This window comes from Ictidomys tridecemlineatus, chromosome 12 (assembly GCF_052094955.1).
Source record: "Ictidomys tridecemlineatus isolate mIctTri1 chromosome 12, mIctTri1.hap1, whole genome shotgun sequence".
Lineage (NCBI taxonomy): Eukaryota > Metazoa > Chordata > Mammalia > Rodentia > Sciuridae > Ictidomys > Ictidomys tridecemlineatus.
Window position 1 is genome coordinate 97,350,921 of NC_135488.1, and position 27,527 is coordinate 97,378,447.

The following is a 27,527-nucleotide window of genomic DNA, read 5'->3' on the forward strand; positions in this document are numbered from 1 at the left end:
TCATCGTTTGAGCTTCCAGGAAGAGGTCTCTCCAGCCTTAGCTGCCGGGCTAGGTCTTGCAGTCCAGCCACGATGAGGGTTCTGTCTTCCTTTTCCTATTCTTTCTTACCAGGGTCCTCAGGAAAAGTGCCTGGTAAAAGGCACATTTGGGCATTTGTACATCCCCCAGCCAAAAACATGGGCCCAGGAGGGTTCCAAGTCTATGGTTTCATATGAAAATATGAAAAAGATCAATATGGGGTTCCTACCCTCTACCCCTTCTCCTAGAGTGGACAACACATATACCCAAGGGTCCGCCATGGAGTGATGAAGTTATCTCAGCCCTGGGATCTAGGCAGATGATCTTATGGCCTTCATGTCTGGGCTGTTTCTCCCAGAGGGCTGGGAACTGGCTCTCATAGGCTCCGCAGCTTTGGATTAAGATGTTCTAAATCCACCTATTGTGGACCCTAAGCTGGATTCCCAAGGGACTGGTGCTTGGCAGCTCGCCAATACTACCCAGAATGAATTGGTACTGGCACTGAAAGCAAGCCTCGAGATGGAGTTTGGTAAGCCATGGTGCCTGTGGTGTGGCTCTGGCTGAGTGTGACCTCCCCTTCCTGGTGACGGGCAAGAAGACAACTCTCTCCCAGCTTTGAGCACTTAAGGTAGGAGACTTATCTCTAGAGATGGTGCACCTGCAGATTCCAGGGCCTGCTCACAGAGTTGATGATTTGATATGTCTAGGGTACGGCCTAGGAATCTGTGCTTTGTAGAAGCTGTCCTTGGTGATTCTGACCTACAGCCAGATATGGGAAACTCTGGCTCAAGGCCACCTCTTCTTCTAAAAGCAAACAATAACTGACTTTTGAATGATAATTTTTGATTGTTGGACTTTGGCCAAATTTGGCCCATCGTTATGAATTATTTAATAATAATAATAATTATTATTATTTCCCAAGGCTGGGGGAGACCTCTCTGTGGAAGCTGTAACAATGAATGAGAAGACTCTTAGACGCAAGAATAAAGAGTGTGGCAGAGATGCGTGGGCGGTGGGACAGCCTCCAGGCTCCCATCCCTGCCTCGCCTGACTTTCCACCAACATCAGCATCCTTCCACACATCTGACTCTTCAGGGTCACTAGCTCAGGCTCTCCTGAGTTCAGATACTGAGGGGAAACTGGGGAATGCCTTGCTCCTCCCCTGCCTGTGCTTAGTTGTACACAGTAAGACATGTTACCTGTGGTGCACGTAGGATCTCAGGCTAGGGACTCCCTAAGAAGACCCAGCTCCGGAACTGACTACTTAAAGTCCCCAGAGTGGCCTCAAGGGGAAACCCTGGACCTAGCACACTAGGAAGTAGGAAGGTGGGGAGCAGCTTGGGGAAGGTGAAGGGTCTCAGGTTTGGGGTGAATTAGGGTATTTTCGGCAGGATAACTGACTTCCCCCGGGATGAAGTTACCCTGTGGGAAAGCCTGTAAATAGCCCACTCACTGACCTCAGGTCAGGTGTTGGTCACTTACCTTTCCCACTCGCCTTACTGGGGTCTGATTGGGGCCAAGGCTGCAGGGTGAGGTCCCCTGGATTCCCCTCTTCGTAGTCCAGCAGCTCAGCCTTCCAAGGTCAGATCCTGTCCTGGTTTTGTCCATAAGAGTGCTCATTCCTCCTGTCAATCACTGGCACTGTGCACCCCGAGTTCTTCAGAACTCTGCAGAGAAGTGGATCTGGGAGGCAAGACTGAGCCCCTTAGGAAGAAGCAGAAAGCTGGGATGGGGCTCGACTTTCCAGAACCTTACTTTCTCCATGTGTAAAGGGGATCGTGCTTTGTCTTGTCTCCTTTGGAAAAACATTTCAAAGACTACATGAGCTGACAGACGTGAGAATGTGGCAGGTTCTAAAGCAAGCCTCCCAAACCTGAAATAAGGGGCAAAAATGAGGGAGCTGGATAGCAAAGAATGGTGGGAACATGGAGAATGGAGAACCAAATTAGATTAGATCAGAAAAAAAAAATCCTGGAGATTCAAATAAATCATATTTATGGGCCAAATTTAGCCTATGGGCCAACAATCAAAAAGTGTTGTTCAAAAGCAAGGTAGTTGACATAAATTTCCATGCCACGGTGTTCTATTACAAGATAGCAATGTTCCAGCCAATGCCCTGTAAAGTACTTTGTGTCTGAGTGTGTGCGTAGTACTGTAAGAAGGTGGGGCTGGGTCAGCCTGGTTAGATTCAAACCCTGTCTCTGGTACTTGGACACATAATTTTAGTTTCTACTCTCATCTTTTTTCCTTTCATGTATAAAATGATTCATGTGAATAATAATTGCACCTACTATGTTGGAATCCTGTGGAGATTAAATGAGATAATCCATGAAAAGTGGTTAGCCCAAGAACTGCTCATAACTTGTTCAGTTTCAATCTGTATCCTGTACCTGATCCCATCCCTAAGCAACCTGGTCACCGATCTCTTCCCAGCATGCACAGGATTCCTGATGCCTGCCTGTACACACACCCCATCTCGAAGTCCTTTCTGAAGAATCGCAGAGACTGCTCTTTTGTGTGAACTTATCCCGTGTGAGTTTCTGATGCTTGACAGGATCTGACACCCCATACATCTGACTACCCAAATGCACTTGGGATAGAGTACAGTCAGTATGCAATTTCTAGAAGATTCATTTCTAGTTTGTGCACTGTTAATACGGAGTATTGAAGTACAAGTTCCTAGACTGGAGAGACTATTTATCTGTTTATTTTGCTCTGAATTACATCCTAAGCACAATTGGACACTTAATAAATCAATGTCTCAATGAAGATGGTGGTGGTGGTGTCAGTCAAGGATAATAATTGGGAATGTAAGAGGAAAACATTGCTTGCTTTGAATGGGAAACCTTGGGTTCTGGGGAAAAGAAAGCTGTCTACCCAGTGTGTTTATTTTAAGAGCGCAGTGTGTTGAGTTTGCAAGCACAAGGCAAAGGCTGGATGAAATGAGTGGTGTATTATTTTACTGCCGAGTCCTTCCAAATATTTCTGGGAACTCTGATGGGTCAGGACAAAAGGCCTGTCTTTTACAACAACGTGTGGCTTTAAAAGGCTTCCTAATGGGAGCATGATGAAACAATCCCAAGAAACTAATGGATCTTTGGGTGATTAAAGGATCTTATAATAAAATAAGTTACCAGCCCTTCACCATGTTGTTACAGAGTACAGTACACCCACTTGGCAGTCAGCAAACCTGACAGCAGCGCAGAAAGTGGGTGGGTGGGTGGGCCTTTCTGGAGCTGGTCTCCAAGATCCAGGGAGGCCCGCTTCAGCCTTGCTGGGCCATTTTCTCGTCATCCTTGATCCTTCCCCACACCCCCACCCCTTCACTGATTATTCTATCTATGATTTCAGTGCACTTTCTACAAATGAAATGAGTGTTGTATTACGTGACTGCCAAACCAACTGTATTCTGCTGTCATACTGTATTGGGAGTCTTTGTGCAAACAAAGACTCTCTGGACTGAGGACAGACTGGTGTGGGTGGTGACTTATCTTTCTATGCATAGGACCTAGTAGTAGTAGGTTCTCACTCTGTTTGCTGAATGAATTAAATAATTTATGGGAAATACACAAAACTTTCTGTCTCTCTCTCCTCTTTCTCTCTCTGGTCATATGGAGATCCCAGAGAGTTTTCATACCTTGTCTGAGCCCTTCAGGACAGTGGCCCCCGCAGGGACTAGATCCCTCCCATCTTCAAAGGCCACGTGTTTGGCCGGAGTTGTTGAGTTGTGGTTTTTCCCCTCTTGCTTATCCTCATGGTTTGTTCTTCTTTACTCATTCATCGACTCATTCCTACATTATTTATTGAATAGCTATTAGGAGCTAGGTACAAAATAAAACAAATAAAAGAACCCTGCTAGCTTTCATTTTTAGCAGGGGAAGAGGACCAATAAATAATAAGCATAATCAATAAAGTAAGTCAGAAGGAAGTAAATGCTATGTAAAAAAGAAATAAGAGAGCCAGAGGGAGGAGTGGAGCTGAGAAGGAGGACAGGCTGCCGGTTGCAGCAGGACGCTGAATGAGAATGAGAAAGTGAGGATTTGAGCAAAGACGGAAGGAGGCTGTGGACCTGGTCTTGCAGGTACGTGGGGGAGTGTGTTCCAGGTGGAATGAAGAACTCAAGCCAAGGCTCCAAGGCAACAGGAGTGTTTGAAGATCAGCAGGAGGCAGTGGAGCCCGAGGGGTGGTGTGGGCTTGCCTGAGGACAGAGAGGAGAGCTGGAGATGCAGAGAGCTGAGTGATAGGGGCCATATCAAGTAAGGCCCAGTGAACCCTGCGGTGGAGGTGGCAGGAAGAGACAGATGCTCCATCAGTTTTAAAGTGAGAGCCAGCGGGGTTACGGATGGAGTGGACAGGGAGTCTCTGACAGCAGAAGCGATTGAAGGGTCACCACAGGTTTCTCATCTCCCCAGATGGAAAGATGGAGTTGGGATCTGCGAAGATGAAGCAGGTTGGAACTGGAGCCGGATTCCGCATTTTCCAGCCAGCTCCACTGATTCCATTCCTGGATTCAGGAAGAGTCGGGAGATGGAGGCGCTCCCATCCCAGTGAGACCCCAGACCCCTACTTTTGTGAGCCTTCAGTCTTTTCAACAATTCAGGACTGCCTTTCAGATTCATCACTTCTTCACGATTTCTACCTTGATTAATTTTACCTGGCTTGGGTCTCCCCGCTCATTCCGTATTCATACATAGCTATGCTTTACTTCACACAATAGATGAGTTTTTGAAAAGAGAGGTGTAAGTCACCTTTTAAAAAAATATTAAAGCCTATTTTATATTCACCAGGGGAGCTAACTATTTCAAGTACCCTATTATTAATGCTTTTGTAAGGTGAAGAATCCTTTGGTTAGATGACTGCGGATCTCCACTAATTTATCCGTTTTTGAAAGATCAGGTTATCGTGCATAAAACTGAGCACTCACTTACATAATGTGCATCTGTACACGAGGTCCTCATTTCATTGGAGTGGTCCACTGGGACCACAGGCTCAGTGCGCCCTCAACCTGAGCTCATTTTCTTCCGGAATCCTCTTTCTCCTCTACTCCCTGTTCACCCAGGCTGCAATCTCAGATTCATCCCTGGATATCTGTCCCCATCATTCTTTCCCTAGCTTCTCATTTTTTTTTTTTTTTTGCCTTGACTGTAGCTCACAATCTAGACACCTGAGCACAGTGTCTGTAGTCCTGTCTGTGACCAGTACGTGTGCCTCAAGTACCCCAAAGATCATCGATGGTCAGGCAGGTGGGGGCCCCACCTTCATCTGCCCTGTGGGCTCCTCATGCCACCTCATTCTGTTCCAGTTCTTTCCATCTGCCAAAGCCCAGCCCAACCACTTTTTGAATCCTTCTCTTTCGATGGCACTTTATGCAGATCATTTTTGTGTCACGCGCTCCTGCTCTGGTGGATGGTGCCTCCCCCCCATCACACCTTGCTCGCCCGCTCATATGCATCCTGCCCCCTGGGTCCTGTCTCGTTCCGTGTCTTTTCCCCGGATAGTTATGTGTAGTGAGTGCTTAGTAATAATGAATCAGATGATTGTGTGGCTGTTCTTTTTCATTTTTATATTTTATTGATGACACATGCTGTGTTAACTGTAAGCTGGGTCAAGTCTGTGACTTTGTTTTTTTCCCCTTCACCTCTCTTGCTTCCCATCCATACAGTCCCTGCAGATGGTGTGTCCTGTGCTAATGCTCCCTTCTCCCTTAGCCCTGGGTGTTCAAGGTTGCGGGGATCCCCCCCCCCACCCCCGGTGGTGGATAAAGAGCCAATTGGGAATTCATCCCAAGCACTTTGGCCTCAGGTTTGTTTATTTATTCATTCATTTATTTATATCCCGTGTGGTGGATGTGAATTTCAGGCCACCACAGTAGGGTGCAAGAAATGTCACATTTCTTTAGTTCTCTAAATCAAATTTAAACGATGCCCAGCTTCTACCTGCTGAGCTGGCAGGAAATTCAGTCTGTCTTTTGAGAGCCCCTCCTTCTCCACCCGAGAATTAAGCCTCAGTGTTCTCATCCCTTCGGTCTACAGTCCCCTCTGCTTCCAGATCCATGTTGAGAGGGCTCCAGAGCTCAGGCTGGGGACAGCAGGTGCCTGCTGAGATTCCCCTGGAGTCCCAGAGGCCTGTGAGAAGAGAGCCAGTCTCCACTCCCCAGGGTAACTCCAAAAACTAGAGCCCTTCCCAGCCCCAGGGAGCACTCTCGAAACCCTCCTCCCCCCGAGCAGCTCTACCACCCCGTGAGCACCCAGTGAGGCTGGCTTCTTAGTACCCAAGTTGGTAACCACTTCTGAGGCAGGGACAATCTAGATGAGAAAGAGTCATGTCTCTTGTTCCTTTCCGCCTCTTTTAATACCACCTCCCTAAACAAACAAACTTACAAACAAAAACCCCCAATCTGATTTTTCTGTTATGCAAACTCAAGAAAATGATTTATACTGAGGACACTTGTCATAAATACACAATAACACAGCAACAGAAATAAAGAATTTGAACCAAGGAAAATATAAGTGTAGATAATCACAACCGAGAAGGAAAGAACGCCCAAATTCTGTTAACTATAGTTGTTAGAGTTAAGCTTCACATTTGGCTCTGAGCTTTCTGGCAGCCAAAGTGAAAAGGGAAATGTGATTTCAAAACTCTCCTAGATGCTCTCTGAAAGGGAGAAGCCATTTCTTAAGCGAAGCAAAGCTTTCCCCCTTCCTTGGTTCTAAAATAAATTTCTCATGTGAGGCTTCATCAAGTAGATAAGAAGCAAAAATTCTTCTACCAGGTTGTTGGAGTATGGTCTGCAGATCTCTGCATCTTGTAGTTTTTACCTCTTGATACGCACTTAGCAGGGTAGTGTGCCTGTGGGCCAGCACATAGAAGCATTAGCCACAGATGTTGGCCCCTGCTTTTGTTGTGCTTTAGCTCCTAGATGTGGGCAGATGTTGCTGGTAGCACTGCGGCACCAGAGCCTAAGCAGAACCAGCACAGGGCACACCTCTGGGAAGATCATTACCTAAGTCAGAGAAGGGCATGGCTGGACTGGGCAAGTGGGTTTCAAACCTGACGCCACCTCTGCCTGTGGAAGGCCTTGGCCATCCCTCCTCCTGCTGAAATCCACTGAGCACAGGCACTGGGACTCCATGTCCACCCCCGAATCACCAATGCCAAGCACAGAGCCTGCCATTTATCAGCTGCTAAATCCATCAGTGTTCACTAACGTGCTTGTTTTCTCCTTTATGTCAGTTCATATCTGTAACACGATCTTTTAAGCTCCCCTCCTATGTTTTAGGAATAATCTGGAGCTAAATGAGAAATGAGTTCTTCAAAGGTGCACTCTTTCGCTTTGCAGGTGACAGGACTAGGAAAATAGGCCCGAGGCTCCATCAGTGACTTAGGGGACATCTGAAGAAGAGCAGAAGGTGCTCTCAGTGAGGACAGTGAGCCCTGGTTGTCTGCGAGGTGGAAAGCATGAGGTTGTGTGTTTTTGCAGGGGGCTGCGTGAGCCAGGAGCCCTGATGCCAGTCCTGCAGCAAGACTTCACTGTCCCGAGAACTTGGGCAGGTCATTTAGTTTCCTCATTGGTAATAGGAGGACAATGTCAGCTATTTGAATGGTTCTTGTTTGAAATAAAAAGGCTCCCTGCAAACAGAATTGCGTAAGGAATTGTGGCTTATTCCTAGTGTAGTAGTGAGGGGTAAGCTTTCCAGACAGGGAGACTGCAGGACAAGGACTTAGTGATCAGAAGGAATAAAATATATTAAAAAGTCAGTGATTGAAACATGCCCCCCAACCCGCCCCCCCCCAAAAAAACTATAAAAACAGTGAGAACACTGGAAAAAAAAAAGTCAAAATTAACATTCAGAACTTTGGAATTAATCAGACTTTGAACAATCTGAGGAGCATTTGTTCAAGAAAAATGGCTGACTCTTAGTAAGAACCATGAGCTCTGTGGCATGTTAATTTGCCCTTTGGCCGTTCGCCTCTCTCCAACACTGCAGTACTCTTAAAGACCACGCAAAACTCACAACCACAGTAGCTGTGATTGTTATAAATTGAGGTGTTAATTGTAATCGACAGGTAAACTACTAAGAAAATAAGAAGCAACAACAGAAGAATAAAAATGGGGTAATAGAAAACACCCATTTGACATAAAGTACGGTAGACATGGAGAGATGGTGGAATAAAGATGTAAGACATACACAAAAGAGGAAATGGCAGAAATAATTCCTCCTTGATACTGATTGTACTAAGTGTAAATGATCTGCATATTCCAACAAGAAAGCAGAGACTGGCAAAATGGAGTTTGGAAAAATAAGATCTAACATTATGCTGTCTATAAGAGACACTTGAGATTCATATAGGTTGGAATAAGAGAATGGTTAAAAGGATAGCAGGCACAGAGTCACCAAAAGAGAAGTAGACTAAGAGTAATCAAAATAAACTTTAAGACAAAATTGTTACTGGAGACAAAGAAGAATATTTTATGATGATCAATGGGTCATTATCATGGCCCCCGGGGAAGGAATCACAAATGTGAACATATGTGCACATGACAGAAGAACCCCCAAAATACAAGAAGCAAAAACTGACCATCAAAGAGAAAAGCAGACAATTCAATAATAATAATAAAGACTTTAGCACCCCACTTTCAATAATGGGTGGAACAACTAGACAAGATGAATGAGAGGTAGAAGACTCAAGTGACACTTTAACTAGGCCTAACAGACATCCATAGAATTGTCCATCCAACAAGAGCAGCATACCCGGTCTTCTCAAGGGTAAAGGGAACATTCGCTAGGAGAGGCCATATGTTGGGCCGTAACACAACCTTAAACTTAAAAGGATTGGAATCATGCAAAATAATTTTTCCAACCACCATGGAGTTAAACTGGAAATTGATAATAGAAGGATATTGGACAATTCACAAATATGTGGAAATTTAACCACACTCCTAAATAACCCAATGGGTAAAAGAAGAAATCAAAGGGAATTTAGAAAATACTTTGAGGTGAATGAAAATGAGAACACAATATGCTGAAACTTCTGACATGCAGCTGAAGCGTTGCTTAAAAAGAAATGTCTGTCCCTACCTGCCTCCATTTAACAGGAAGATCTGAAACTAATAACCTAAATTATTACCTTAAGAGATTAGAAAATGAACACATTAAACCCAAAACAATAGAGGAAATTAATAAAAATATGAGAAGAAATATATCAAATAGAGAATTAAATAAATACTAAAGAAAGATCAAAATGTTGGTGCCTGGAATGTCCACCGGATATTTAGGAGGACTAATTTGGTAAAGCTGGTAAGAACAGCTCTGGTACTGGGCTGCCTTCTACTTTGAATTGTGAGACACAAACTTTCTCCTGGAAGAATGACAAAATGAGATGACCATTTGGTCGCAGTGATCCAGATGTTTTATAAGTAGCTTAAGAATAAAATCAGTAAGGTGAAACAAGAGGCCCCCATCATAATCCAGCAAACCAGGGAGACAAGCCTGGGGTAGCGTAGTGGCAGCAGATGGTCAATTTCAGAATAAAAGGGATTAGGGAGGAGGGAAAGAAGGATGGCTGTTTGGATCTTTAAGAAAGAAAAACTGAGTTTGGTCCCAGCTCCATAATGTATTGCCCTTTGGTCTCAGCAATTTCTCTGAGTTCACCGTTCCCTCACCTATGGAATGAAACCAGCACTGTTTGCCTGGCCTGCATCACAAGAGCTTTGTATGATTAAATGGAATAATGTGTATAAAATAGCCAGCTGCGAGCTCTCAAACTCTTGACAATGTGAGTTTGTTTGCTACCACCATAATGAATTCAGCTTCTGACCATGGTGCTCAGTAGTGAACTTCCAAGTGGAAATGTTGAGTGGGCAGGTGGAAACGTGGGCAGGTTTTCTGGAGAGAAATTAGTGCCAGAACTAGCTTTGGGGCATCACCTGCCTGTGTCAGGGAGAGGAGAGGAGAGGAGAGTGGGATGGGGGTAATGTGGGCAAGAACTCATCATGGAGAATCGAAATAGTTAGGGGTAGAGGTAACCAGACTGGAAGGAATCCAGAGCTCAGGTTTTAGAGTTGCAGGATGCCAACACCCTGAGATGTGAAAGAGAGAGACAGGGGTCTCAGGATGAGTAGGCATCTGTGTACTGTACATAGGAGTCTTAGAAAACAAAGGAAGCAAAAAGAGCATTATCATAAGTGAACTGGGCGCGGTGGTGCATGCCTGTAATCCCAGAGGCTTGGAAGGCTGAGACAAGAGGATAGTGAGTTCAAAGCCAGCCTCAGCAGCGGCCATGCGCTAAGCAACTCAGTGAGACTCTGTCTCTAAATAAAATACAAAATAGGGCTGGGGATGTGGCTCAGTGGTTGAGTGCCCCTGAGTTCAATCCCTGGCACTCCTCCCTCTGGGGGTGGCACCAGGGTAGAGTTGGCCCAAATGACAAGATGAGTGGCTCAAATGACAAGAGAACTGGGGCAATTCAGAGTCTTGGTTTTGTGGTTCTTTGTTTTGAAATGGAAACTCATGGATCTCTTAGTAAAGTGCCAGGCCATGTGGGAGTCACTAAGGAGGACAGGTGACTCCACCTTGTCCCTGCTTCTGGTACTTAGGTGCTGCCATGCCCCACATGGTAGGTAGGGGGGAGCCCCTCTCCAGGAAGCAAGGAGGGAAATGCCTGACATGTTAGATACCCCAAAGCTTCAAAGCTCAACTGGTTTTGTTTCCCAAGCTCAGTGATGGAGACGTAGCCCACTCAAGCCAGCAGACTTATTTGGAGACCTGATCCCTCTATTGCCATCTGCCCCCCCTCACCTGGGGTACCAGCTGGAGTGTGACCCATCTATTTCCAGGCCCCACGATGCTCACTGATCACACGAAGGGCACTAAACGGGCTGGGTGTGATTCCAGATCCTTCCTAGCTCAGGACTGTGCTTTGAGAGCTGACTGACTCAGTGGTCCCCTGCACTTAGGGAACGGGGTGCAGTTTCCCAGCTCCCGCTTCTGCTGAGTCCAGGTGTTTCTCTAGCATCCAGCAAAGTGAAGCCAGAGGTAGAGCTTCCTGGATCCCGAGGGCAAGACCTGTCTTCTGTTTTTCATGGTGACCTGTGGGAAGTTGACCCTGATTGCTCAGCAGTGCTGCAGAGTTGCGCTGAGGAGGGGCTTCCTCGTTGGGAGAGAGGGCGCTATGTGCGCGTGTGTTGGGGAGTGGTATTCTCCATAGCCTCCATGGCAGAAAGATCACAGAATTCAATTGTAGACCTCTGGGCTGCTGCAGTCATTTCCCAGCCCCCAGGGTCCTTCTTAATGCACTTGACCTCTGCAGTGAAAGCAGCAAGAGTTGAGCCCAGCTATCCTGAACTGCCTGCTTCATCTGTTTCTTGAAGCCTGGAAATGGAGTTGGTTGTGGTTCAGTGGCATTCGGGAGCTCCAGGCTGTGGTTCTTGTAACCACTCTTATTTTCCCTACCCAACCCTTAGTCTTCCTTGTTCCCAACCTTGGGCTAGCGATGTCAGCGGATGGAGGTGCCTTGAGTGAGTTCTCAAGCAGCCGTCACCACCAGGTCCCCAGGGACCATGGGCACAGAGGACTTGCGAAGAAAAATCCTTCTTCTGCAGGTTGGGACTTTGACCCTGAGCCCCTGATTGGTCCCCTACCTCAGAGTTGACCTCATCGCCACAGACATCCAGGACGCCTACTGTACCCTTGAGAGCTACCCTAGGCTAGTCACCTCATGCCCCACCATAGTTCCTGGCCTCCAGAAGGACAAAGATGCCTCTCTCCGATGGAAGTAAGGTCCCCTGCAGATTATTGTGGCAGCCACACTGTGTTCCAGAGGAGCAGCAAGAAGGAGCAGGGCACAGCTCAGCAAAACTGGAGACAGTTCAGAACAGGAAGAGAGAGGACATTCAGCCCCAGGATCATGTGCCCCACCTGTGCTCTTGCTCCTCCTTAGGGGTGTGGAGGGCAGGTGGGTGCCTGTACCCAGAGCCACATTGCATCCCTGGAGTCTAAGGGTGGCTGCTGTTCTCAAGGCTTAGGTAGGGCACTTTTTCTCCATGTGACCTTGTTTGAATGGGTCCTGGTGTCGTTTCTTCAGCAAGCTGAGTTTGGTGGCTGAGTGTCCTCAACTTGGTGAGCCAAGTAGGGGGAGGACCCAGTGGCATTGGGAGGCAAGAGGGAGCCTAAGCAAAGAATTTGCAGGGTAGGACAAAGGTGAACTGGACCATATGTATGATTGAATGCAGAGCCTCAATGTAATTCGTTACTGGTTCTGTGATGCTAGAATCATATCTTTCTCTGGCAAACACTTTTTTTTTAAGGTTCTAGGGATATCAGAATGGGGAAGCTGTAAGCACTGCCCTTAAGCTGCTCATAGTCTTGAAGTCTCAAGTAATTCATTTGATGTGCAAAGTACTATCATAGGGATGATTTACTGTGACTACACACCACAGAGGAGGACTCACTCTTCCTGAAGGACAGTGGAAGTTTTATGAGTTAGGATAGAGGAGAAGCTTCTCTGACAAAGATGCCAAAGATTAGAGTGGTTGAGCCAAGATGGAAGGAGCTTCTTCTCCTTCTAGGGTGGCCCAGGTGGTAGCACTCTGTTACCCAAGGCCATATATGGACAGCCAGGGGATAGTTGCTGCCTGTACCTAGAGTGTTGTCCTTGGCTGCATGATTGAGACTGTCCATCAGCATCACATCCGTGCTCCAGCCTAAAAGAATAGGAAAGAGGGGTGGGGACAGTCCATTTCCATTTTAAAGATTTTGACCCTTGTGATGTACACGTAACTTCTGGTCACCTCCTGCTAGTTGATGGTTCCATCTGGCTGCTAGGAAAAGAGAGAAACATAGTCAGCAACTGGGAGCTCATGCCTAGCTGAAACCCGAGGGTTCTGTATCAACTGGATGAAGTGGAGAAAGACTCAAGGAAACAAATGATCAGTCTTCCCAGAAAGCTCTTCAGAGAGAAGGAGCTGAGCTGCTCTATCTGCATGTGAGATGGGACCTGGGCAGGGCCAGATAGTCAGATGCTGGTGGTGATGACAGTCGTAGGAAGATGATGGTGGCAGAGGCAGTGCAGGTGGTGTCATTATGGAGGTGACACTATATTCCCTTTGACATTGCATGTGGAGGTAGAAGAGGCAGGGTCCGCGGGAATAGGCAGGTGGTTTTCCTGACTTTGGCTCCTCAACTTTAAATAGAAGTCACAGAGCTCATCTATCCCTTCCTTCTGCAAAAGATGAAACAGAGCCAGAGAGGGGTGAAGGGACATGGTCACATCTCTAGTTGCAGAGACTCTAACACAAGTCCTTTCCTCTAGGCACATGACCGTTTTGTTGGGGCATCTGAGAGAGCTGGGAGTACACAGAAGTGCTGATCCATGCTCCTGATGCTTGCTGGGGCCCTGGAAAGCAGGGTTGGGTGTTTCTTTGGCTTGTGACTTGGTTGTCCCTTGACTTGAGCCATTCTCGGTGGTGCTGTTTAGCACGGAGCTGGCCCTCCCTTCTCCTCACCTTCTCCTCCCCACTGGATATCATGGCAATGAAATACCACCTTGGCTGAGTTGGAGAATTTGTCATTTTTACATCTCCACATCCTAGTGTCTTCTGCTCCCGTTGACAAATAAATCCCCAGGCTGATGGCTGGCCCCAGCCATTCATTAAGCAAATAAAGCCCAGTGTGGGAGTCAGAGGCTCATAAATAATCCCGGGTGTTTTATCCCCCCTTGCCTGCTGCCTCCAAGGCTTTGCATATTTATAATAAAGGAGCCGTATTTCTGACACAGACTATTATGTATGGGAGCACGTGGTGGAGATGGGCAGCAGCCGCAACCCTGGCAAGATGCAGGGGGCTCGCACACGGGTCTGGCCGAGGGCATTTGCCCTGAACCCCTGGATGGTGGTGTCATCCTCCAGCAAGGCCAAATCAAGGCTGTCTTGGTCAGCACTGAGCTGGCCTGGGTGCCCTTAGAACTTTGAGCTGCCTTCCAGTCTTGATGGGAGGAGGGAGAGACCTGGGGTGAGTAGCAGCTTCGGCCTGTCCCGGAAGCAGGGAGAAGGAGAAAAAGTCCATCCTGGTAGTAACAAGAAGGATGAGAATTATTAACAAAGACTTTTAATATTAAAGATGGGGTTAGGACTTGCGAGCATACATGTTCATTGTGTACCTCCCTACCTATCCTCATTAGCAATGGACCAAGCAAGCTTCTTTCACCTGATGAAGATACCGCCAATACAGACTCCTTCCCCCAGCTTGCACATGCACACACACGTGCACCCCCCCCCACACACAGTACACCTTGGCCCTCTAGTGTGTCAGACCCCCAGGCAGCAATTGTTGCCTAAAGCTTTCTAGAGGCAGGAAGAATTGTTTATGGTGGTATAAAATCTACGCTGTAGCAGATGTGATTTAATTTAGATTCTTATTCTGCCACACCGGGGAGGGACATGGAATTGTGGTCTAAACAGAAACACAAATAATGGTCAACCAGTACATATGCCAATCCTGATAGGAATGCCGAGGTCCCACTACTGTGAACCCATGGGTCTCCCTGTACCAGACTTCTACCTGAAGTTACCAGGGTTGGCTGATAGCAGATGAGACCCCTTTTGCCATGTGCTAAGACAGGCCAGGATGAGGGTTAGGTCTCTGACGGGGTTCCCATTACTTCTCAGGGTATGACAGGCCTCAAGATGGGGCCTGTCTTTAATGCCCAGGTGAGAGCAGGTGTGTCCTGATTCTTCATCCTGCTCGATATGGTGCCAAGTGGACCGGGGTTTCTTTTTAAAAAATATGGGTTATGATGCATCAGTGAATTCTGTTTTTTTTTTTTTTTTTTAGGACCCAGGACAGAAGGAGAAAGCATTACAAGTAAAAAGGGGAAGTTTCATTCACAAATTGTGATTCTGCCATGCTCGTAGGTGTCTGTGCTGTGTTGGTGTGCTGGTGGCCATGTGAAGTGTATCTCTTAAATTGGGTTGCACTCAAAAAAGTGGCAGCACTGGCAAGAGTGGGGAAGAAAGTGCCCTGGACTTGGAGTGGAGAGAGAGATCTGGCTTCATTTCCCAGTGGCCTCCCTTTCATCCTTGAGCACATGTTCATTTTGTCCTTGACTTAGGCTAGACTCTTTGTATGAGTGTGACAGAAATGAACTGCTAGGCTGGGGATGTAGTCAGTTGGTAGAGTGCTTGCTTCACACACACACACACACACACACACACACACACACACACACACACACATAAATGACCGTCTGGGATGGAGTGGGAGAATTTTAGAGCTGGGAGAAACCTCAAAGATTAGCCAGGTAGGTAGAAAAAGATCAGAAAATGCTGGTCCATAGTCACTTGGCACATTATAGGCCAAAGAAGACTGCACCTCTTTGTGAATTGGGGGATAACCCCCTTTCTGATAAGTGACAGGTGCTAGAGACCTGGGGATCTCCTTTCAAGCGATTGCCTTCGGGTGGTGTTATGATGACCTGGCTTCACTCGCTTCCGGCCTCGCCAATCTCTGAGCCAGGGCAGGGTGACCGACCCAACCCTTACAGGCCTCCCGCCAGCGTTCATCTGGGGAGAGAAGACAAGACACCCTTCACGCAATTAAAAGCAACAGGAGGGTGTAAGGGAGACGGAAAGTAATTCTCCTTCTTGGAAGCCAGCCAGGGCATCCTTGTGCCAAAATCAGCAAGGATAATAACAACAGCCACAGTAGTGGGAAGAAAAGGCTTCTACGAGGCCTCGGAGATTTGGCCAAGTAATAAAAGAGAATGGGAAATTAAAGATGGACACTCTGACCTTTGCAAGTCTCAGGTGGAAAAGTCGGTAGTCCTGTTCCTTACTGCAAGAAATGTCCTCCTGAAAGGGCCTAACCTTCCACGTGGGTCTCTGGCTACCCAGAATGCTCAGCTTGTCGGGGTCGGGGAGGACAAGCTCACTGGGATGGTCAGTGTCCTGGATCAACTCTGCTAAACTGGGGTGCCCAGTTGTTTGTTCAAGCACCAGTGAGCTGTGAAGATATTTTTTATATGTTTAACATTTAAACCAGTAGACTGCCAGTAAAGATTAACATTCAAACCTGTAGACTTTGCACCTCACGGACTCCATCCTATAAAGTGGGCGGACCTCCTCTAATCAGTTGAAGGGCTTAGGAGCAAAGACTGAGGTTACTTGAAGAAGGGATTGGCCTCAAGACGGTACCAAGGAACCCAGCCTGAGTGACCAGCCTTCAGACTTAAGACTGCAAGGGCCCAATTTCCACCCAGCAGACCTACAAATAGCATGAGCCAATTAAAAAAAAAAAAAATCTCCTTCTCTGCATGTACACACACACACACACACACACACACACACACACACACACACACGCTTACACACGTTGTTCATTTTATTTTGTCTGGGGAATTCTGACTTGTGTTTTACCTGTGCCTTTGATCCTATCCACTCACAGGTTAGAGCTGTCCAGTTCACCTGGACTTTGGTCCTTCCCACTCCTCTATCCAGTAGGCCAGTAAGCCTGTCATGTTTTCCGTGTCACCTGTCTCAACTCTAGCCCCGCCTAGTCATCCCTTTTAATCTTATTCTGGGAAATTGCAGTGGCCTCCAGAGCTGGCTCCTTCCAGGTCCCTCTCCATTGACTGTGACCCATGGCTGTCTCTGCCCCTCTCTTTCCACATTGTGGAGTGTTAATGTGAGGCAGGCTCCTTGCAGGTCCCGAGATCCACACCCACTCATGGGTAGGTAGAAGGGGGTGGGGAGGGGCACAGGCCCTGGAGTCAAACCTCTTCCACTGGGACCTTGGCTTGTGACCCTCCTGGCGTTGGACTAGATGGTTGTGCCAAGGTCTCTGAAATGGGGTTCCTAATAATAAGCACATCTCAAGAGTTGTGGCAAGGATTAAATTAGATGAGCCGTGTAAAATTCTTCACTCATTCCAAGTACTCAAGTCAGTCTTAACTATTTTAATTATCATTATCATGGAATTAAAAAAAAAATATGGTCCCAAGTGACTGCTTGCTGCACCCACCAGTCCATGGTAGAACTGAGCCACATGTCAGATATTTTGACTTCTGGTCTGGGGCTCCTTATATATCATGCCACTTGTCTGCCGTCACTGACAGCTAGATTGAAATACAGCCCTGCTGGGCAGCGTCACTCTTCTCAGAACTTTCTAGTGATTCCCCACCGCTTCTCCATATAAATTCTCTACTTTCGGGTTTGACATTTATTCAGTAAATATTTATTGAGTAGGACTATGTGCCAGGGTCTAGACTGGGTGTTAGGGATACCCAGTGGGTTTCCTGCCCCGAGGAGGCTTCTGTTCTAACGAGAGGGACAGAAGCCAACAGATACATAATCTATATGGTGGCAATGAACGCTCTGAGGAAAAACCAGCAGAACAGGGGAAGAGTGAGCCAGGCAAGCCGTTTGAATAGTCAGTATTTGAGCAGGAGCCGGTGAGCCATGCAGAATCTGAAATGAAGGCCTTCCAGGTGGGTGGGACATCCAGGGGAAAGGCTGTCATGGTGAAGGAGTAGCAGCAGCCAGCGTGGCTGGAGTAAAGAAGGAGATGTCCCTGAGGAGATGTGCAGTCAAGGGAAGGTTTGAGCTAAGATGGGACTTGACCTGACATCACTCTCATGGCCTGCTCTTTGGAGAATCATCCCTGAGAGTAGAGGGGAGCATCCAGGGAGACCTAAGAAAGTTCAGGAGAGAGATAGTATTGACCTGGACTCAGGTGATGGTGGCAGAAGGCCTGGAGGTTACCTGGGGTGTACTTCAAGGAGTTCACAGGGCTTGCGAACAGAAAGGATACGGCGAGTGAGAAAGAGAGGAATCCAGAGTGACACTTGGGTTTAAGTTTGGAGAAATGGGAAGAGCTATGAATTTGCCTCTGGATAAGAAGGAGACAGTTGGTAGGTGCAAGTTCAGAGAAGAAATCAAGCCCTGAGTTGGGGACATACGCTCAGGGTATATTTTAGACCTTAATGTGGAGATGTAGGATGGGAAACGATGGGGAGAGAGGTTGGATGCAAAGACACAACTCTGGGAATCATCGCTGTTTCTAAATCCATGAGGCTAGACGAGTTCACCTAGGAGACAGAGTGAGAGTGGACACAGAGAAGGCAGGATGCAGAGTGGGGTGCTTGGCAGGGAGGAGGCGAAGAAGGAGGACCAGAGAGGTAGGCGGGAAACCAGGCAAGAGTGGTGTCCCCCCGAAGTGAAGGAAGAGAGTGTCCCAGGGAAGGGGTGGAGCTACGGCCTGGCGGCTGCTGGGTCAAACGTAAGAACTGTTGGTGGGATATAACCACATGGAAGTCACCTAACACCCTCAAAATCGCCATTTCAGCGCCTCAGGACTTGATGGAAAAGGAAGCCGAGAAAGAAGAAAAGTGCTGGAGAGGACTCTGGGGTCCAGGGAGGGTGTTTTAAAGAGGGGGAGCTCCTGTGTGGGGGGGCCAGTGGGGCTGACGCAGAAGAGGGGAGCTTTGTGGTTGTGAGAGAAGGAGGGTGTGGTCAAGGGAAAGAATTCCTGGCGGGGCCAGGTCCAAACCCTGCACCAAGGCCATCCATACCCATTCTCAGCACTTTTGTTGGTCCACCAGAGCTTTATCCCCAGGCAATAAGGGGTCGGCCTTCCTTCCAACATGCCTGGTTTCTCCCCCTTTGTAACTTCACTGGGCCAGACATTAGCAACCTAGAGAACTTCCTCCCACCTCTGTCTGTGGGCTCCTTAGCCATTCTCCAAGGCACTCTCCAGTGCGCCCTTGCCCCACCCCAGGTAGCATCCTCACGCAGCCCTCCTCCGGGAAGCGGTCCCTCTTGACCAACTCTGCCCTCTTCCTGGGTGCTCCAGAGCACGTAACTGTCATGCTCTTCGGTCAGTAGGCAGAGTGCCTGCCCATGGCAGGAGCACAGCAGGGTCACCCGTGGGCAGCGGGTATGAGAACAAATTTGGCTCCTATGAATTTATCCAGAAGTTTAATGTAATAAAAGAAAGCTGCAAAGAACCTGTGTCCATTGGGATATACTCCCAAGTCTCGTGCTTTCATGGTGTGTATTTTTTTTTTTTATTCAGAAATATCAGGAAGGCGGGGACCATGATTTCTCCTGTGCTCAGGGTCCCAGTGAGCTCTCTCTGGCCCTGCTCCCTCCCCCAACTCTGCCTTGCCTCTAGGAAGCTCTGCATTTCTGGATCAGGCATGGCATCCCTTCTGCCTTGGAAGCACCTCCACTTTGGCCAGGGGACAAGACATGGTTTTGCGGAAGTGTTTGACAGCCCCTGTGGGCCCTGCATGGGAAGGTATTCTAACTCTGGTGACAGTAGGCTGTTGGTTAAAACTGGCCTTATTTCTTCCTGAGCTAGGAGCAAGGAATGCAGGACTGAGGACCAGGTCACACTTCATCGTACTTAGCTCAAGGACAGGCTGATCCCCAAGCTAGGTATGGAGATGAGGCCCAGCATCTCACTGTACCTGTCCCCCGCCCCATGGCAATATCTCTTAAATAAAAGCAGGCAGGTTTTGATTTGCTTGCCTGTCAGTATTTCTGCTGAGAAAACCAGTAAAAAAAAGTCAGTACCAAAGAGAGGTTCTCCCGGTCTCCCGTTCCCCTCCCTTTTCTGCCTCCACCTCTCATCTGTGTATATATTTGCAAAACATCTTCAGGCTGTCTGAAGATATTCCAGCCCATGAAGATCAGAAGACTAGGATGCAAGGATATGTCCCAGAAGGAAGACTCTCTCTTCTGGCTACCCAGTTATTTTCTGGCGCATCCATCTTTGAGGCCTTCACCGCATATATGGCTTGTCTCATTTTATTAGTTATGATAACCTGTAAAGTAGATTTATATTCTCATTTTACAGACGAGAAATACTGATCTTGAGAGAACCTACTGAAGGCCACACAGCCGGCATGGGAGAGAGTAGACATTTGATTTCAAGTCTTTGGCCTTCAGCCCCCGAGGCCCTTGCTTCTTTGGCTCCATCAGGGTCAGCCAACTTTCACTCTGAAGGGCCAGAGAGTAGATAATTTAGGCTTTGTAGGCCAAGTGGTCCATAGGGGAGTTGCAGCCCCTGAGCTCTGCTTTGGTCGTAAGAAAGCGGCTGCAGACAGCCTGTACAGAAATGGTGTGGCCTTGTCCCCCTAAAGCTGTATTCATGGGAGCGGATGGTAGGTGGATTAGGAGGGGGCCCCAGACCTCCTCCAAAGCTCCCTCCTACTTTGCTCCCCTTTAGCTGTACACGGCTGGGAGTGTGGGAGTGCTCCTTCCATAACTTTAAAATGGCCCATCTGCACGGTGCCTGCTAGCTTTTCCAGCTCTTGTGTGAACCTCTCTTGGCTCCAGGACAGGCAGTTCTTGCTCCAGGCCCATTGGCAGGTGATTAAGAGCCCAGCTATACATTCCTGACAGCAGAAGGGGCCGGGAGGCTGAGATAAGCCAGTGTCTGCTGGGGAAGGGGGCTGGCCACGTGGGATGCAGGTTTCCCTCCTGGAGAGGAGTAATAAGCATGTAATTGGCTTTTCAGCGATGCGTGAGCTAAGGGAACCTGCTTCTCCCGCTCACCACACTGTCTTCAGAGCAGCCGAGGCTGGCTCCCCAAGAGTAGGGTAGAGCTGGGTGGATTCTGCATCAGCCAGTGGCGGCCAGCTTGTCATAGCTGATCTCTAGAAGCTGGACAACCCGTGGGGCTGAAGACAAGGCAGAAGGCAGGTTGATCCTGCCAGCAACTCGCCCCCCTTCCCCAGGGACAGGAGGACAGACCTGGGGGACTGAATATTGAGGAGAAGAGCATCAAACAGCTTCCTTAGAGTGGCAGGTGTCTTGGGTATGTAGATGAAATCATCCTTCTGTGATCCCACAGGCCACTTGGACGCAGGCGGGACCCCCACACACACCCAGCTTTGTGCTGCCCAGAAGAACTGCTCTGAGATGGGGGATTGGGGGCTGCTTGAAGTCCCCTGCTTCTCTCTAATCTTCTCTGTTCCATGCCGTGTCACTGACCCACATGAAAACTGTAGCCGTGTTTTTGATGGAATAGTTACAGCAAAATCAGCTTTCACTTTAGGTTCATTTTAGATTCAATCCCCTTTTAATGAACACAGTTAAAGCATACAGCTCTGGAGATTGAATCTGTTTCCATGACACGGATAATGATCTGCTTTGCTCTGTTCTAGCAGCAACACCCATTCATCTAACATGCCAGTTCCCTAGTTTCTGACTATTTGCACTTTTCTGCTCCGCAGGGCTGTGCTCACAGGGAGACTGAGTCACTCACCCCCTACCCCAGGACAGTCCCACACTTCACTTCTGGCACAATAGCGTGTCTTCATATTTGTAGGGAGCTGTTGGGTTGTCAAGGCATTTTGACCTGCATTCTTCCCTTAATTCCTGTCGTGATCCTATGACCAAGGCAGCCCAAGTGCCATTTTTCCTATTATCCAGAGGGGCAGAGTTTCCAAGCTGGTCTGCAGGGAGTGGATCAAGAGTTGGGCTTGGAATCCAGTACTCCTTCCTCTGCCCCGACCTGCTGTTCTCAGGAGGCTCCAGGCACCAGGCTGAAGCTGGAGGGCCCACCTCAGGACAGCTACTCAACTCCTGTGAGAAGACCTCGCGTCCCCTGGCTTCCCAGGGTAACCCCTGTGGCCTTCCATGGTCCACTGCAGACTCCTTGAGGGCAATTGTGTGGTTGTGGGGTGGTCTTGTGTCCCCCTGCCTGACCTGGACCTGCAGGGCACAGATAGCTTCTGAATGAGTGCCTGTTGAATGGGAGAATGAGTGAGTGACCACAGGCCCCCCTCACAGTGACAGCCTGGGGTGTCAGACACTAGGCTATGCAGTTCCAGGAAGAGGGATTCCTTCCAAGTAAAAATTAAAACAAAACCCAGTTAAAATAAACTCTTGCAGCAGCACATTCTCAGCCCAAGTGAGATTTGAAAGGAAGGCTACATTATTTTTGTGCCGAACAGGGTTGCAGCAGAAGGGTTGCAGAGGGTGTTCTCTGGGCAGGTTCCAGCCTGAGGTTTCTGTCCCTATCTGTGAGACAGTGAGGCACATGGGGTAGTGATTTAGGATGCCTGCATCTGAAGCCCGACTGCTTTGTACCAACCTATGGCCTTGGGGACATACTTAATCTTTCCTACCGCATGGAGTTGTTCTCTGGATTATATCAGATGGTGCCCAATGGAGTGAGTAGTAAGCATGGGACTTGGAGAGACCTGACCCTCTGTCAACATCTCCTGTCCGCTGCCATTGTGGGGTGGCCTGGGGTCACTCCCTTAGTCTCTCACGGAGTGACCAGTCAATGAAAAGCCCCTGAAGGTCAGAGCGAGGCAGGAAGCCACAGGGCTCCACTACACCAGGCCCTGAGGCCTCAGTGCTGAGAAAATTAGCCATGCCTTCTCCTCGTCACCACCCCTAGAATTGCACTCTCGCCTCCCTGAGGACCTGCACGAGTTTCCTTATTTCTGTTCATTCATTCCCAGAAGCCCCTGCTCTTCCAGGTGTCATTTGTCAATTGTTTTTGGAAAAACAGCAAGACCCTTCCTCCTGGGTCCTTGGCAAGAGCAAATAAGGCTTGTAGTTAGTTATTCCCCTCGGCTCCTCCAAAGCTGGCTCTTCCTGTGCCTGCATCTCATCTGCCAGTGCGGGTGTCCCCCTCTTGCTGCTTGCTCCCCAAGGCTTTCTTCCTTTCATTTCCCTTTTCTCTCATGGAAATTGCCTCTCCCGAGGCTGCCAGGCAGCTGAGTGGCGGGCCTTGACCTCAGTCAGGGAATGAGTGGAGTGCTGCCCCCAAGGCCGGGGCCCTGTGGCGAGGGTAATTTCACCCTTGTCGCTATAACTACAGACGCCCTCATTGCTCACGCGAACGTCTCACCCTTGTTTAACAACATATTAAACCATTAGTCTCCATGCCAGTGGGTTCAGCTAGTTCACAGTGGCAAAAGCTGATCATTAAATCCCCCTTTCCCTGCTTAATCTCTTTTAAATTGGTTGCCTTTTAATTTCCTCAAGTGCCCTCTTTCTCCGTGGTTCCATTGTGTCCTGCACAGCATGCTGGCATTACCGGAGGAGACAGGAGCTGGGCTTCCTGGGGCTTCCCTGGGTGGTCTCTACCGACTGCAAGGTTTGGGGCACAGGGTCCTGTCCTCGCAGAGTGGGGAGAGGTGATCCGTTTTGCCCAGCTCCCCACTCACCTCTAACTTGGTACTTGGAGCACAGGATTCTAGTCTTTAAGCTTTTTTGCTCTACCAGTCTGAGAACCTGGATCCCCTGTAGGTAAAAAATAAAAATCTTGTGTGTTCTCAGTAGGAAATTTAAATATTCATAAAATGAACACAATGTTATATGCATTATTTGCAGTAAATTCAAATGTGGAGTTAGGCGAATTCATATTGCTAGGTCCCAACAGCAGTGTGTGTGATGGGCAAGGGAACCGGAGATGGCAGGTAGATGCTAGGTGGCCACGTCTGCTGCTAGAAGCTTATATGGGTCATGGGAGGAGGTGTCTGAGTTTGCAAGGAGCTAGGGACAGGTCATAGCTGCTGAAGACTGTGGGGATGAAGGAGGATTCGAGTTTTAGAAACCTTTTTTGAAAATGTGGGAACAGACGTTGTATGAAATGGAAATAGCATTAACAGATTGCACATGAGGCCAGACAGTTCAAATTAGAAGACTGCCGCAGCTAGCTTTGGGGCTTTGCTACCCCCTGAAACACTCATCACATTATCCACGTTGCAGGGCTGCTAGAGGATCCTGTGAATAATGAGTGTGGTACATCTGGCGTGGAGCCTGGCACGTGCTGGTGACGATGGCAAGCATCCCATGAGCAATGGCTGCATGCAGGCACTACTCTGAGCCCTACAAGTGGTTCTTGGGTTTTGGGTCAGAGCCTTGTGAAAGTGATTTAGTATGAGTCCTGCCAGGAGGAGGAGATGAGGGAAGCAATACGGCAGAGGAAGATGCTATCTAAGGATGTGGACTTGGCTGCATTTTAGCTTTGGCCTGGTCCCAAGGGGAGCCCTGGAGCAGAGATTGTCCAGCTGTTGGCACTGTTCACTCTCATTCACTTTTTGGGGATTGAGATGTAACTACCCAGGACGGGTAGGTCTTGGTCAGTGGAAGGTGGACCTCTGGAGAAGGGGTAGTGGCCAACTTTACCAGCTCCTGTGGGCTGGCTGTGCAGGTCTCATGGAACCGCCCTGTGCAGAGCTGTAGCAGCACCCTCGGTGGAGCACCCTCTGTAATCCATGCTCCATCCAATGATAGCTTCTCTGGAATTCTGTAGGGCAAGGTGTTATGGATTGGATGTGTCCCCCTAAAATTCATACATTGAAACTCTAATCCCCATCGTGACTATATTTGGAAATGTGGCTGCAAGGAGGTAATTAAGATTGGGATAATCCTGTGTGGCTGGCATCCTTACAAGAAGAGGAGATTAGGAATACTGAGAGAGTGTCAGGGACGTATACACACAGAGATAATATCATATGAGGACACGGGAGAAGGCAGCCATCTGCAGGCCAGGGAGAGAGGCCTCCGGAGAAACCAGCCCTCCTGATTTTGATCTTGGATCTCTGTCCTATAGAACTGTGAGTAGATGCATTTCCATTGTGTTAGCCCCAGGTCTGGGGTATTTTGTGATGGCAAACGGGTGCAGCTGGTAGGACAAAATATAGACCCTGAGGCTGCAGTTGCTCCTGTGGGTGGTAATTAACTCTCACCATCCCCTTCCTCCATCTCCCATTCTAGATCCATCTCCTCCACCTACCTTCAGTCTGGCCCAGGCACCTTTCCTGGTGGGCTGATCCCTGAGACGCTGGTTGCCACTCCAGGATCCTGTGTTGTGCTCTTGTTTTCTCTCCTTTGTCTCTCCCACTGTGGGGCCCTTTCTCCATCTTTCCTCGATGACCTTGACACTTGGAAGGTGCCGATCAGTTATTGTGTAGAACAGATTTCAGTTGGATTTCTCTGGTGTTCCTTCTTCATCAAATTGTAGTTAAAAGATTTTTGACAAAAATACCAGATGTGATGTCAACCCCAGCACATCATTTCATAGATACATCATGGTACTGTCTTATAGTCTTATAAGTATTATAGTCGGATTTATCTTATTGCTGATGTAATCTTGATTGCTTGGCTAAGATGGTGTACTTTCCCCCTTTGCATTAATAAATATCTTGGGGGGATGTATTTGAGACTAAGCAAATATCTGACGTGGCTTGGGCATTGGTCTACTGACTTTAGGATAGTAGGATACAGCTTTTCCTGGACCCTTCTATAAGGTGGAGTTATCTCCTTCCTTCTTTTTTTTTCTCTTATATTGGTTTGAAGCTTTTTTATTTCAGTTGAAACACAGAGGGAATACTGAGAATTACACATTTCATAGTGTACAGACTGTAAGACTTATAAGACTATAAGACAGTACCAAAGCTCAAGAGAGGCATCCTACCAATGTTTCTGGTCTTGAGATGAGACAGGAAATTCAGTATCATAAAGATTTTTCTTTTCGGTTCTTTTTTATTTGTATGTATTAATTATACAGAATGACAGTTTTCATTGTGGCATGTCACCTGCCTATGACATAATTGCATCAGCTTCACTCCCTAGTGCCTCCCCTTGCCCTCCTGCTCCTCTTCTTCCACCCTGATGGTTTCCCTGAGACTTCATGATGACCTTCTCTTTCTTTCCTCTCTTGGCTCCACGTATGATACTTCTTCTGAGTCTGGCTCGCTTCAGCTAACATGATGCTCTCCCATTCCATTTGCTTTCCTCAAAACGATATAATTTCATTCTTTTTTTATGTCTGAATACAACTCCTTCGTGTGTATCTGCCACATTTTCTTTGTCCATTCATCTGTTGACCGACACCTAGGTTGGTTCCACGACCTGGCTATTCAGAGCTCTGCTGTGGCTAGATGGGAACCTCTGAAGGAGGCCGACTTTAATTCTTCTGGGTAGATACCAAGAAGCAGCCTTCTTCCAGCAGCTCTGCAGCAGGTGTGGGTTTGGGGTGCCCTGTGCAAGTTGTAACTCAGGGACTGGTAACTCTCAGCTGTCCCTGGTAGGAGTGAACTGACACTTCTTTTAAGACTAGTGGCCAGGTGGATTCTGTCATGGGCCCCAGGGCTTAAGCCCCTCCCCACCTCTTTCTCTTGTCCCCTCACCAGCGAATTTGGCCTTCAGTGTCCTGTTTCCTTCCCCTTTCTCCTCCTTTCCTCTGGCTTGCTTCTTGAATTAATTATGACAGCAGAGACTCATGCAGGGGCAATTGAACAGAACTCTGCAGACATGGTAGACCCAGAGGCGCTGTAGAGAGTACTGATTCTCACACTCTTATTGAAAAGGGGAGAGTCATAGAGAGCTTAAGCTCAAGTGACTTGCTCAAGGCCACACAGCTAGTGGATGCCAGATTGGGCCTTTGTCTTGGCTGCCTGACCAGTTTCCAGTGGGTTCCACTCCTCAGGACTGGTTATACAGAGGCCCTCAGGAGGAAGTGCCTGTTGATGGGCACGGGGCCCTTTACCCTGCTCCAGCCAGGAGATGAAGTCTTCTTCCCGTTTAGTCCTCAGCTCCTCTTCCTCAGTCATGGGCACAGGGATTTGTCTTCTGCCTTGTTGGAGACCACTAGAGGCCCAATGCTTCTCTGTGGGAATAGTTTCTTTCTCTCTTGGAGTATTGGGACAGGGACTTGTGAGAGCCCAGAGTCTCCCACTAGCTGTCTTGTGCTGTATCTGGTGTCTCCCTGCCCCCCCCCACCTTCTTTTTTTTGGTGTGGAAGGAGCGTGCACTTCTCTCTCATTGTCATCCTCCTCTCTGGTCACCTTCACCTTATCGTGGACAGTCACCATGTGCAAGTCACTATCTTCACATGACATTTCATTTAATCCTTAAACCCAGTGACATTGATTATAATCCTCCCCATTTTGTAGGTGAGGGCATGGAGGCTCCAGAAGCTAAGTAGCTCACTCCACATCTATTTTCCTTCCTCCTCCTCATCAGCCTTGCTGAAAGTTCGCAGGGAGAGAAGCCTGAACCAGTTTTCTGCATTGTCATTATTTTTAGGTTGTCAGAATCTGCAACACTTTCATAGCATTTCATGATCGCCCGCATAGCTGTTTACTTTTAATTTCATAATTAAGTAGATTCCATGATCCAGGTTCTCACCCTCCAATCCTGGGTTTGTTTGTTTTTTTTTCATTTTGAACCATTTCTTCATTGACCAGATAATATAATTTAGCAGATTCTTCAAAATGGACTCACAGGTGCTGTTCACCCCTGAGCTCTCAGGTGGTGGGAATGTCCGTCTCTGGTCTTGGAGTGTGAATGTCTCTCAAGCTGGTCCAGTGCTCTGGGGCCACTCCTGTGCCTGCCCCGTGGCCATCACCTGGGTGTCCTCTGCCACTGGATGTGGCTACGAGGAGGCTTCAGGTCAGCTGGATTTTTCTTTTTGCAGGTGGCTTGATGCTGCCTCGGTGCCTGTTGATTTCTTTCTTCAATTTCAAAGTGTGGAACCCAAAT

At 48.1% G+C, this 27,527-nt stretch overlaps 1 protein-coding gene and 1 long non-coding RNA gene across 8 annotated transcripts in view; one reads left to right on the forward strand and one right to left on the reverse strand.

Moving 5' to 3' along the window:
• Galnt14 (polypeptide N-acetylgalactosaminyltransferase 14) overlaps positions 1-27,527 on the forward strand; it is a 200,548-nt gene that overhangs the window by 79,299 nt on the left and 93,722 nt on the right. For 2 of the 7 annotated variants that reach the window (XM_078029436.1, XM_078029435.1), the window contains one exon: positions 14,851-14,880. The exons of the other annotated variants lie outside the window; for them this stretch is intronic. In XM_078029436.1, the coding sequence (XP_077885562.1) occupies positions 14,851-14,880 (30 nt within the window). The remainder of the gene's footprint in view (positions 1-14,850; positions 14,881-27,527) is intronic. 7 annotated transcript variants of the gene reach the window in all.
• LOC144369409 (uncharacterized) lies at positions 12,473-15,995 on the reverse strand. The gene is made up of 3 exons (XR_013429114.1): positions 15,807-15,995; positions 15,443-15,578; positions 12,473-12,836 (listed from the first exon to the last, which is right to left on the reverse strand). It is a non-coding gene; the product is annotated as an uncharacterized LOC144369409 (long non-coding RNA).